Consider the following 13766-nt stretch of genomic DNA (forward strand, 5'->3'; position numbering starts at 1 on the left):
CAACTACCCTTATTAAAGGAGCAAACTCAAGTAAAACTTAGAATGGATTCTATCTGGAAAGGTCTGGTTTTTGTTACTTAGAAAATGTTAGTTAAATAATTCAAATGCTGTTGACCTACTTAGGATTCCAAATGAAGGTCACTGCAAGCTAGTCTCATAAAATAAACCTGACCAGCCAGAGCACTCCCTTGGAGCTATGACTGACAAGGTCAGACTCCCAGGCCCTTTGGATTTTGTTGCCCTTCTTTTGTTTCTGCAAATCTCCATTCCTGCTCTCGCAAGCTGGGTGCTCATGTATATTTTCAGTGATTTTCTAATTCACTGCCAGCATAAACCAGAGTCAGCTAATTCCAGACTACACCATGCCAAGAGTGAATTATTCTTATACAAACCTAGTGCATGGCAAATAGTAATGAATACCTGCAAGCTGATATTAATTCATACTGTCAATTAAATTCAAAATCAAGAATGGACTTGTTTGAGATGTATGAAATCACTGATTTTTTTATTGTTAAGTTTTTAGTCCAAGGTCATAAAAAAATGCAAAATTGTAAAACGTTTGCTGTTGAAAATCAAAATTAACAGTAAAACAGAATGAAGGCTTTTGCATACTAAAATGTCTTAGAAATTTCAGCAAAAAAATGCTTGGATCAAATAACCTCACTGCTTCCCCTCTTCTCCCTGCCCACCTTTGAGGATGCCATTGGCATAAAAACAGGCTGTTGTTCTTTGTTATGAAGGGATGGTGGCTTTCACGAACAGTATGTGAACAACTGCTTTAGAGTAAATAATAACAGGCAGAAAAGGTGTTTCGGGGTTTAAGAGAGGGGGGACAAAGCTGAGATTTAAAATTACTTAAGACAGAAGTGAATTCAGCAGATAATGATCCTCAGCAGCAATGCCAACCCATGAAGGATTCCACTTTCTTGTCCTTGGCTTTTTGCAGGCTCCAGTAGTCCTCAGCCGAGATCACCACGATGTGAGTGGGACTGACAGTCCTTTCAGAGAAACTTCAAACATTTACGATGGATCTGCCTTTTGTGCAGGTCAGTGGAGCAGCTGAGACTTGTCTGTCTGGGCAAGCAAGGAAATGGCTTTAAAAGAGAAATAAATAGGTTTTTTATGCAACGTTTTAAAAATGTTTTTGTTTAACCCTTTAATCCCAATTAATCAGATTTCCTGGGGAACTGTGTGGGATTTAGCAGTGATACAGACAAGAATGTGGAGCTCTTTATATAGGACAGGTCCTGAACAATGCTGGAAATTCAAAGAAGATGCACCAGATGTACCTGAATGCAAATGGAGAGCAGTCTCAGAGGACTGTTTGACTTTAATTTTGCACCTCCCTGTTTCAAACAGGTGATCCAAGCAGAGTTACAACCATATTTCTTTGGAATCCACAGGATCAAAATCAGGGCTATAACAGTATTTTGCTTAAAGCAAAAAAGGTTCACAGTTGCTTTCATTCCATTCCCTGAGGACTCAAGAAAACAATCTAGAGTTTCTGAAAGGAACTTTTCTGCTCATAAGGGAACATACTCTCATAGTAAAGGCATAAGAATGGAAGTCAGGCATTCTGGATTAGATTATGAGCCTTGTTATTCACTTATGGTGTGACTGAGGGCAAATTGTGTAGATTTTTATACAAAAGCAGCCTTTAATGCTACACATCTAACCTGAGCTAACCAGATTACTTTTAAGTTTTTGAAATGATGCTTTAGAGAAATAAACACAAGAAACACCAGATTGGAAACCCATAAAAAAAAAAGGAAGCACTAAGCAATTTCTAACCAAAATCTTCCTCATTTTTCCATCCATAAAGTGGAAATTATGATAATAGCTTTAGCCCAGTAGTGTTTCCATATGTCATAAACTGACAATCACAAAGAGGTGTGAAATTGGAGGATCTGCTGCTGTAGAAGGAGAAATTGTGATAGAGGTAGCTGAGCATATTGAATTACTTCCATTATGGGAATTCATAATAGAACCAAATTATGGCTCAATTTTAAGGATAAAAGTTCCCTGCTATCTTAACTGGATTTCCTGGTGAAATTAGGCTTTTAGCTGTATCTATCAGTCCCTCTTCAACACACTTTGAGTGTGTTACCTAGTTCTAATGGGTCAAATGAATAGAGGTCTTGAATAGTGTTGGTTTCCGCCAAGCTGTGAGAAAATGGTGCAGCTACAATTGAGAACAGCAATCCAAAGTAATGTCTCCATCAAAGGGCTTAGAAACGTAAGTAAATGTCAGGCAATGCCCTCAGAAGAGGACAATAGAAACAAGGCTTGCTAAACCCCATTGCTCATCATCCTTTGTGGGTTTCTTTTTATTTTGTGATTTACATGAATCATTTGCCTTCTCCAAGGGCTTCTCTAAAGCTGGTTGACCACTGATATTGCTGATCTTTGAGACCAGGCCTAACTCTATTTTACCAGATGAGCTTCTGGAGGTAATAAAAGAACACCTTAGGTCTTCCTCTCCCTTCTTTCCTTTTGTTTTAACACCACATTTGAACTGGTTCAGGTGAAACTGGCTCCTCTTTGGCACACAGGACTTTTCCAGAATGTATGTCTGTCTCATTTTGTTTTAAAGTACCTCAGACTGATGGGTTATCACTGCTTTGCATAGTGTATTTCAGCACAGACATTTGCAGTCCATGATTCTTATCAAACCCAAGAGCAGCAGGTTATTGTTAGCTCACTTGCCGTGCTCCTTGTCCAACATCCACTCTTATCATGCTAGTGGCTGAGGAGGAAATCTGTACATTTTAGAATATGGTGATTTAGATCTCTCCCATTCCATCTTGACAGCACTGTAATTATGATAATTGCATTATTAAAGTGACATAATGTCAGATAAAAGATGCCATAATGGGGCTTTTGACAGGATTTCACATAGATTAGCGCTCAAATAAACTCATTTTTCCATCAGACACCTAATTGGGTCTGCAAATCTGGCTGGTAGGGATATTGTTGTTTTTCTTTTATTTTTCCTGTTAAAAACATAGCAAATTGTGTATTGAATCTCCTCTGAATTAAATCTAGACACATGTTTTCAGTAATTTTTACTCTTTTATTTTCTGTGTGTACCTCTTTCCACCTCTCTGGGTATATGGTTTAGCACAGATTGTAGTAAATATCCAAAATTCCAGTGAATAATTTGGTGGAAGCATTTGATATTAGTCAAATTACATTTGTTTGCTAAATTACGTTCTTTGAGGGTTTTAGGGTGTTTTTTTGTTTGTTACTTTAGTGTGGTTTTTTTTAAAAACAAAAGAAACCTTCTTTGTGGTTTCAGCAGTTCCTGTTCAGGGTAAAATTCCCCCATGTTCAGAGAATTGGGGTGGACTTTCATCCCAAATTTGTTCCCAAAATGCAACTCCTTAGCTTTAGGCTGGTTTTCTGCATAGGGCTGAAATAACTCTGCACTCAGATTTGAAAATACTTCAGACTTCAGAGAACTGCAAGGTGTGTAGTGTTTCAGGTGTCCTCCCTATTTTGAATCCATCCACACAGATGTGTCCAGCCTGCTCTTCCATGGCTGAGGCACCCAAAGGAGGGGGTTGCATCTCTGTCCACCTTGAGGAGGTGTCTCCCAGTTGAGGAGTGGTAGGTCCCTCATCTGCTTGAATTGGAGCACAAATGCAGAAAGCACCACAGTCCTCACAAACCACAGAGTGAAACTGGTATTTCTTTCCTTCAGTGTAGGGGCAGCGAGTGGGAGGACAACCTCTCCTGCCTATTCTTCCCAAGAATGAGATGTTGAGTGTAAATTTGTGAGAGAAGCTGTGAGTAAACCCTGCCTTCCCACAGCCACAATGAAGGTGTCAATGGAAGGAGTGAGCAGTGCAACAGAAAAATGAGTGCAGCGTGTAAGATCCATAACACCTCTCCTCTCCTCCTAGACATGGCAGTGCAGAACTTTGTGGGAGATTCATTCAGAGGAGCGACCTGGGTCGCACTGCACAATGGTGGTGGAGTTGGCTGGTAAGAGCTTGTTTATGTTTCTAAAGCTGGACTCTGAATTCCCACTGCTGTGTATGTGTGTGGGGAGGAGAGACAGGAGGGAACTGCTGAAAAGATGTGTGTAGTACTGGAGTAGTACAATGTCGCAATGATGGGAAGGATGGGTTTGGAAACAAGGACTGGGAGGACAAATTATAAGGCAGTGTGGTGTTGTAGAGGCTTTTCTAATTAATGCCCATATGTCCAGAAAAAGTGTTTTAAACACTGGCCACAACACAGTTTGAAGAACTTAATTTGCCAAACAAGGACAGTCTGCTGTGGTCTTTTTGAACAGATCTTACTTTCAGAGTTGTCTTCACAGATGTGTAGTCAGAATGTTAGTGGATGGATTATGTTTAGGTATTCCCTTAAGCTGTATTTAAATCTGTGACCTTAGGACCCCAATATAAATGCTCATATGCTGAAGTGCAATTAGGGGTTATTGATACAAAACTGCTCAGGTGCCAGCAAACCCCACAGTCTCTCTCTCACCGCTAAGGACTGAATTAAACATCTCCTTCCCTGAGATGCAGAACTAGCAAAATGCTTGAAGTAAGAAGCAGAATGAAAGAAATATTATATATGGAGAGGGAAACTAATCTCCTCCATGTGACACTAAAAGGTTACTCTGGATTGGCAGTAGTGTAGGGAAAAGAATAGCCTGGCCACATTGCAGAGTCTTCAGTTATGGTTTGTTGTTTCCAGCATATTCCAGCAAAGCCTCTCCTATTTACAGTCATGTCTTCATTTGGTAGTGTCACGAGTCAAAAGAGGTACAACTCTCTATTAAATACTATAGTGACCCCTCCCACTTCCCTGTTTCAACCAGTGCTGGAATACGCCAACAACAGCAATCCAAAGAACCTGTGGGAGATGTTATCCTCAGAGACATTTGATGATACTTAATTGTTATTCATCCAGATGAGCTGAAACTAGAAAATATCCCTTGAGGTCAGCTAAAGAATTCCCTCTCTGTACTCTTAATTCCTTTGATTTCAATGAAGTAACTACTGCACAGAAGGTACATGAGAGCAAAACTGAACAAGGGGATGAGAAAGCTCTCTGAGAGCTTGGGCACATGAAATGAAAGTTTGCCTTTACTGATTTCAGTGATAAGAAGCCATAGGCAGGCTTTCATTCACAATTTCCATAACTCTGAATGGAAAATATATGCCAGAATGTCTTCCTACTCTGGTCACCTCAGTCTCAGACTCCAGAGATAGCAGCAGACTAATTCTGTCTGAATTGCCTTAACTGAGTTCAACCTTTTAAAACATCTGAAATACAAGTAAAGAAAATCACAACATATTGTTCAAAGTATTCAGGATATTTTTATGCTAATTATCATTATTAGTATTGCTAAAATAATTACTTATTATTACGCCATTAATGTTTTTGCACCGATGATGCTTAATTCGAAGGATACAAATGATCCTACTTCTGGCTTCTCTAAAGCCAATCCCTCCTGCACATTTCCAGCCCTTTGGGCAATTCAGAGAGCTTGGCTGAATAGTGAGACTGCCCTTACTTCTGGAAAACTGGCACTGACCACACTGCAATTTTAATTATAGTGTTTTAGTTGTTTCTTAAGTGGAATTGCATCATAAAAGAAGCTTTACCCCAAGGCAGAGCAGAGGTGCTATAATTTATGTAATGAATCAGAAAATTAGTGTGTGGTTATTTACTGAAATCAAAATATCTGGAAAAGCACAGTTTGCTTATCCTTTTTGTCATTTTCTCTGGCTGCTTAGGGGCTTGTCATTGCAGAATAGCATCTGCTCACCTTGGTCATTGCAGAACAGTATCTGCTCACCTTCTACTCACCTCTTGGGAGCAGTCACAGCCCTCTGTGATTAAATTACTGTGCTTCAGCGAAGAATGCAGGGACTGAAAATTAGGCCTGTCTCTGCACAAGCCTTAATAAGCCACCATGCTGAGACTCAGACGTGGTAACAATGTTGTGTCATTAGCTGCCGTGGTCTGGAGAGCCCCCGAAAGCCCGGGCACGACAGGTGGTTCTGCTTGGCTTAACTAATCGTGGCACCACCCTGGCTAGTTAAAGAGCTGCACCCCCTGGCCTTCTAAGGAGAGAGGGGAATAATTTAAAGGTGGTAAAAGAAGTGAAACAACCCCTAGTCAAATTGTTTTCTTTGCTTGGAAGAGATAGATGCCTTTGGGGTTTTGGACCCTGTTTTTGTTTTTTTTCTGGAGCTGTAAAAATGCAGCTGACCTTGCCATAAAAAAATCTCCACATGCTTGTTAAATTCTTCTTGTCATCAGCTGATTTCGAAATGTAAAAGTGCAAGTGGAAGCTTATATATATTTATAAACAAAGATACATGATTAGAGAGAAATCAAGCTCTTGGAAAGTTTCTGTCCAGGGAGTTAAAAAATGGCAATTGCACTGTGTTCAGCTGCAGAGTCCTCCCTGCAGAGGCTTGCCTGGAACTCCTGAGATCTGCTGTGTCTTTCCTATGAGACTACAGAAGTGCCTTTTTACCTGCTTTAATTTCTCTGTGTTACAGCCTTGTGGGACAAACAGAAAAAGCAGGATTAATATTTATTTAGCTGGAATCTGGATCACATGTGCTGTTGGAGAGACTTACGATTAACCTTGACTATAATTACAGCAAATTATTGTTATTGATTTTTGGCAGCCTGTTTCTTTGCTGGAGAATGTATATTAGCACACAGCCTGAATAACCTGCAGTAACCAAAAGGCAGAAGCAATTTAAGAATCAAACTGCTCTGTTGACAATGTGACATCTTGATTGTGAGAGAGGCGTTGTTTTCTTTGATCACCTTAGAAGGAGACATCTGGAAATTATAGGAGGTAGCTTAGGTCACAATGCCACATGTTTCTTTAATTACCTGAAAATGTGACCCAATGCTAATGAAGGCAGAATGCTCCCCTTTAAGAGTGAGAAGTTTTGATAGAAAATCCATCATAACAAACATTGGCCTTTAATGCAGGAGAGATTTTTAGACAGTAGAACAGATTCTGATTTACACTAGAGTAACTCCCTGAGAATTGATGGAGAGGTTCTAAATTTATGGAGTACAAGTTAGATCAAATGCTCACTGTTCATACCTAAGCTTCAAAGGATGCTCTTTGGGATGCTGTGGACAGAGGGAATCTTTGCCACTGAAAGAGCATCATCATCTTCCCATATGGAATATCTTTGTAAAGCACTGGTCCAGAGGTGTGATTTTCTTATTGTCTGATAATTCTCATAGGCTGTCTTAAGGGGTGCTAATTCTGTGATCCCAAATATATTGCAGTGGCATCACTGATGTTCCTAAGTGTTCTCTGGCTTGGTACTTTGACAGTAAAGAATGATAATTTGGTCTATGTACACAGGAGCAGCAGAGTATGGTGAGGTAATTGGCCCTGGTATAATTACGTTTGTAACATTGTCATCCAGTCTGGTCCCCTCTTTTGGAGAAGATAATAACAAAATGAGCTATTCAAAAAGTAGAATGTCTGTATTCATCCCCAAATGAGACTAAGGGCAGAAATAGTGAAAAATTTCACACAGTAAAAACATCCTGGGAATTAAATTCCAGGCTGAAAAGCACTGACATTGTCAATCAAAAAGAATAGTTTTATTTTGAAGAGTCAGATCTTACAGTATTAAAATATCTCAATTGGAAATATGACTTTGATTCAAATTTTCCTGTTAAAAAACCTGATTCACTCACTGATGTTCTGCTGTGAGAATTGTCACTTTCAAGAAAATTATGCCTTTAAACAGAAAATGTTTGTGTTGTTTTTTGGTTTTTTTTAGTGATAACATGTCCAGTAATGCAAAAGTGGAGGGAATTTACAGAAAAGTACCATGATGGTGAGATCTGGAGCTCCAAGTTCCTGAGCTATGTGATAGGGTAGCGTATATAAGTAGAGAAAGGGAATTAACATCATATGAGTAACAACATTATATTGAAAATATGAGTTCTAGTTTCAGGAAGTAGATCTCAGGTCTGTGATGCTCTAGTTTAGCCTCATTTCACCATTTTCTCAGAAGATCAAGTTACTGCTGGAAAATATACAGTAAGAAACAATACCTTCCTGGACTGGAAGACATGCAGCTCCCATCTGATTAATGGATGTGTCTGATGTTGTTCTATGTAAATTTTGTAAACTTATATTAACTATAAAACTCAGAGGACAAAAGCCTGCCTCCAGGGATTTCCATCAGTCTCTCATACCACATATTGTTGTATGATGTGCCCTGTCCCTCAGGTATTGCTGATGCTGAGCTATAATGCCAGAACTTGCACAGATTTACAGCAACCAGCTGTATCCACCACTATTCACCATATGCCGTGGAAGCGAAACTTGAGCAGGCCAGATGCTGAAGTCAGACAAGATGTTTTGCTCTACGTGTTTTCCCTGTCCTTTAAAACCAGACTGTTATTTCTCCCAAGAATAATCTGCTAGTTTTAACATATTTCTGTTCTTCTTCTGCCAATAAGTCTGCTTCCTGAAAAGTTGGCACTGATGTCTTTAAACATCTATGTATCTCATACAAAATGAATTACTGTTTTGGAAATGATTGAGGCAGATGTGCATTAAGCGGCGGTTAACGCTTTTTTAATAAAATACTTATGCTCTCCCATTTGTCCCAAGAGAATATAAATAGATCCATCTGTCTGCTTCAATAAGTACACTGTCCTCCTCATGATTCTGTCTATATGGCAGGATGTACTGTAGCAAACATGAAGATCTTAACCTTTAAAAATACCCTGGCTCATCAGAGGTGTTAACCTTTCTTCACTTATTTTTAGAGTCAGAACAGTGTGTAGGCCTCTTTTTTTTTTTTTTTTTTTAAAGTATTAAAGGTCACTGATAGTCTCTTATTCACCACCATTTCTATGTTCTCATCCTTCTCCTTGCAGTACAGCTGAATAAATTAACTCCTGTTAATTTTGTGGGATTGGTTTGATTGGGTTACTTTCATTCCATGCTCTTACATTTATATTTTTTAGGGGTGAAGTGATCAATGGGGGATTTGGCCTAGTGTTGGATGGGTCCAAAGAGGCTGAAGAACGAGCTAAGATGATGCTCAGCTGGGATGTTTCCAATGGGGTAAGCAAAGCTCATTATATATGTTCACTTTAATATTTTTCTGCCTCATGACTATGTTTATTTAGGCACTTTTATTCCAGTGCTGAACGTATTTTAATCCCCATGAGACCTGGCATGACTTGGGGTAGAAGAGCAGGAATAATTTGCACGTATTCCCTGTCCCAGATCTGAAATAACACACTAGTAAACCATCAAGGAAAAAAGAGGATGATAATTATATTAATTTGTAGGTTAACGGAGACAGATCCTTAACAAGAACTGTGTATCAGAGACAGCCTATTAAAAAACCAATACATCTTTTGCTGCTCTGATTTATTACGAGCAAAAACCCCAGTCTTCCATGCACATGTTGAAAAAGAACAAGCTGAGAGTGCTACCCATGTTATTATATACAAGACTGAAAAGGTGGAGTGTACCCTTAAAAATATGTTGCCAGGAATAATCATAGGTGAGTGACAGGAAAATGGAGTTGTTGATTTGAAAGGTCATTTCTAGCTGCTGTTGCTGTGATCCTGGGAATTTATTAGCCTTACATTAATCATATGCTTAAATATTTTGCTAAATTGGAACTTAAGTATTTTCTTTCTTGAATGCTTTTGAGCATTCTGAATATTTCAGACATTGATTTGTAATCCATAATAGAGATTTGTAAGGCATTGAATGGAGGGAAGGACTTATTTCCTTGGTGGTAAATCTTGATTTATTTTTTTTTTTCATCTGAGGAATTTTGCTTTTACATAGATCAGGGTTTTGCTGGGAAGAGGGGTTTATGAGTTCTGTCTGTCCATAGACTTTCATCCTTACATGGGGGCAGAGAATTTGCCTCCTTGATTTCATAGTTGAAAATACATTGAGTGACATTTTCCTTTTTAAATATTTATCCCACTACAAAAACATTGATTGCTTAAGTTATACTGTTATCTAAAGCAAGTACTAGCTTTGCAGAGCTCGGGTGGAGTGCACAATTATTTTTAGTGAGAGAATTTAAGTTTATAAGGTACCTATGGCTCTACCAATGTTATCTGTCCAATGTTATGCATGGAAAAGTACCACGTCTGCCCAAATACCACTCATAAAAATGAAGTAGGTATTACAAAAATTACTTGCAAAATCAATAAGGAAACTAGAAACTGGCAGAGGGCTGAGAGATTTATTATCGTGAAATTCAGTGCCAGTGTTTGCGCAAATATTGTGCAAGATGGATGTGGCAAGAGAAATGTAGGATTTTTACCCCCGTTGATTTTCTGCTCTGACAGGTCGCCAGGCGCTGCTGGTCGGGTAATGCCTTCGCTTATGAAACCATCTGCCAAGCAATGAAAGAGAATGACACACTGAGGGTGACCCTCCCTCACAAGGTGGTGGATGAGAACATCTTGGAGCAAGCTGTGAAACAGTAGTGGTATTCCAAGAGCAAAGTTGTTCTTGCAGATATATTTGAAGTTGCTTCCGTGATACCCTATTCTGCTCTCTGGCCAAATGATAAAAGCCTTGCAAATATCTGTTCTATGAGAGTTCCTTTTTTTCTCTTTTGTTTGTTTAGGGGGCAAATCTCTATCTGTGACAGGTCTGCTGATGCCAGGAACAATCTTTTCACTAACATGTTTGGAACAGTGTTTGCCATAAGAAACTATTCATTATAAAGAGAGGAACATGAAACTTTGTCCCCGAAAATGAAAACAAACAAACAAAAAAACACAAAAAAACAAACAAACAAAAACCCACAAAAAACAAAACCAAAACCAACCCCTAAACAACAAAACAACCACTTATTCCTGATAATTCATAGATTAATGAGATTTTTAGGTCTGGGAAATCAAACGTGGACTGGAAATTTGAACTCTGATTCTGCTGCTACCAGCAGAGAGATGTGAAATCTGGTAGCCAAACACAAGGGTGTGCAAACAAACTTATTCTAAATGAATGGAATCCCCCAGAAAACCTAGATCCTTTGTGCTGGCTGCTGCTCTTTAATGAAAAAATGTGGGCTACTCACCCCTTTGTGAGCAGTGCAATTAATAAAGCACTGTAACAAAATTGTCATGTAGATTTTCCTTCTGGAAAAAAAGCCAGAGAAACATGACTGATGTGAAACAAACTAAAGCACCAAAGACAAGACAGTATGGGCTTCCTCTAGCCAGAAGCTGATTATAATGTAACATAGAGATAGAAAGGTGTTTTCAGTCTCCCTCCTTCCCTGGAAGGGTTAGGAAGGCACAGAACCCTGTGTGCCCATATGCAACTGAAGGATTGCATGTTTTGCACCTGAACCTACACTTGTGTTAACAGTAACTCACTGAAGTATCTTGTTCTAATCAGCTGTGATGCTGAGCAAAGAATGGAGGCTGGTTTTGAAGTCCCTATACACACACACAGTGACAGATACATACTCAGATATATTTACAGACAGGTTTTACATACACATCGACACATTTGTGTGTTCGAAAATAATTCTTAGCTATCCTGTCTCATGCTAAGCATGGCTTTTGCATGGTCCTCATTCCAACATGAATGCAGTGTCACCAGTCCCTTCCCCCAGAGCTCATGTGGTATCGGACTTGATCTGGCCTGCCACTCAATCTGCTTGGCACTGTATCCATTACCTCTTGGAACAGAAAGGGGTGTTCCACGTGTAAACCTGTGCGGGCTGCTGTAGATGGGATGTGATGAGCTGCAGTCCTCAGGACTGAGGGGTCTTGAGAAAATATACTATTACTATATCCCATGGGACACACAGGTGAGCTCACTCTGCAGCTCTGTATTGCCTCTTGTGCTAAGTATTATTTATTTATTTTGAATCACAGATATGTTCTTTACTCTGTTCACGTACTATATATGTCTCCAGATGAATAGTGAGAGTCTGGCATCTGCTTGAAACTGAACCTTCTGTGAAGTGCAATCTGCAGCTGATAGGAATTGCTTTATATTATGGAAAAACCTGCCCACATTGCCAAGTTATACAATTGAGATGTGAGTAGCTGTCAGCCAGATTTGACAGCCTTTGCTTTGACATATGTTATGCATTACCTGTTATTAATAATCACAGTGGACTGGGTGCAAAGTTAGTGTATTGGTTTTGTACAAAACCACTCCAATCTTCATAGCCCAAAAGCTCTGGCACTGCTTTGTCAAGAGAAACAACCAGAAAATACACTGGCTTTTCTATACTAAGGAACTTAGAGCTGCTCCCTAGATTCCTAATTCTGAGTTGAAAATCCAGCAAAGATGAAATATTTATTATGAATTTGTCACCCTTGTACTGGGGTATCTGCCAGCATGCTCACCTTTATATCCCAGGTGAAAAAGGAATCTTAATTTTTTTCCTTCTAGCTTTATTGACTGGAGGACATAATCTTGTTTAATGCCTATTGAGTCCCTGGGAGTTTGTAACTGTGGACTCCCTGTAGGGACACAGAACCTGACTGTATGAGTGCTATAGAAGAGCTACTAGTTGAAATTCAGATTATAAAGTCTACTAATAGAGGTAGCATGCAGTTCTGCAGTGCAGTGAAGTCTCAAGTTTGCCACAGGCTGAAGCATCCTTCCTATAAATCTTAGCACCTTGATGCTTTCCTAAAATGCAGACACTGATCCCAAAAACCTTGTGCCTGGTTGTAGATAGAGATGAGAGCACTCATGGCTGTAGATACAGTGTTTTTTTGAAAGTATAAAGCTTACGACATGAGAGAACTGTTGGAGCTCCTAGTTAAGGTCTTGCTGAATCTCTCCAGGCTCTGGCAAACATAAGGGATTTGTGATGTTTTGTTATCTCGTTCAGGTTTGGCATCCTTCAAACAGGGATTCACCCTTGTGCTAAGCAATAAACTTGGGGGAAGACCTGCCTTTTCCTAGGAACACAAGGGAAGGTAGCACTAAGATCTCCACGGGAAGACTGGGAGGGCTGGGGGCAGCCAAAACCAGGGCTGACCCACAGCCAGTGGCAGTCAGCAGTGGGGTGAGGAGGATTTCAGAGAAGGCTGAGCTCAAGCACCAAGGGACTTCACACTCTCACAGATGGCTCTGAAGGTGCACAGCGGAGCTCTGGGAACACCTACAGCTCCAGCTTCCCTGGTGCTGTGTGCCTGGCCAGCCATTTCCCACGCTTGCTGTAGGAGACTCGATGCTAAATTGCTCAGCAGAAAGGGGGAATAATCTGAGCATCGGAAGGATCACAGCACCATCTGCTGGGACTGCTCGTCGGTCCCACGGCAGGAGAGAACGAGTGAATTTCCACGGCAAACACAGAATAATTTTGCCTTTTCCCTAAGTGATGGAGAGCCAGAAGGCAGCTGAACATTCTCCTACAGAAAGCTTTGCCCAAGAATGAGAATTAAAAAAAAGTTTTATGCGTTAGCTGAATTTGTAGGATTGTTTTTTTTTGCATAGCTTCAACTGACTTCAGCAACAGGGTGTCATTTTAGAGCCTCTTTCTTACCCTCAGCCTGTTTTTCCCTGTGTCCTCTTTCCCTCCCTCCTTGGCAGTCTTCTCCCATCTGTTCAGCACTTGCTCCATTACCTTTCTCTGTCCAGTCCTGGCTTTCTGCTGGTCTATCTTGGGTGATGCTGTGACATGGCTGTGCTTGAACAGGGATTTTGTGTCACTCAGGGCTGGTCCATAGCACTATTTTTGTATTTCCACTGATGGTGCACAGGGTGTTTTGCTAAACCTGTAACA

At 40.0% G+C, this 13766-nt stretch overlaps 1 protein-coding gene across 1 annotated transcript in view; it reads left to right on the forward strand.

The window, feature by feature from the left end:
* The window catches only part of UROC1 (urocanate hydratase 1), a 41502-nt gene extending 30909 nt beyond the window's left edge, over nt 1-10593 (forward strand). Inside the window, exons 17-20 of the mRNA XM_032698978.1 lie at nt 947-1046; nt 3906-3987; nt 8995-9094; nt 10351-10593. Of these exons, the coding sequence (XP_032554869.1) occupies nt 947-1046; nt 3906-3987; nt 8995-9094; nt 10351-10491 (423 nt within the window). The 3' untranslated portion in view covers nt 10492-10593. The remainder of the gene's footprint in view (nt 1-946; nt 1047-3905; nt 3988-8994; nt 9095-10350) is intronic.
* The last annotated feature ends 3173 nt before the right edge of the window (nt 10594-13766 follow it).

This window comes from Chiroxiphia lanceolata, chromosome 11 (assembly GCF_009829145.1).
Source record: "Chiroxiphia lanceolata isolate bChiLan1 chromosome 11, bChiLan1.pri, whole genome shotgun sequence".
Classification (NCBI taxonomy): domain Eukaryota; kingdom Metazoa; phylum Chordata; class Aves; order Passeriformes; family Pipridae; genus Chiroxiphia; species Chiroxiphia lanceolata.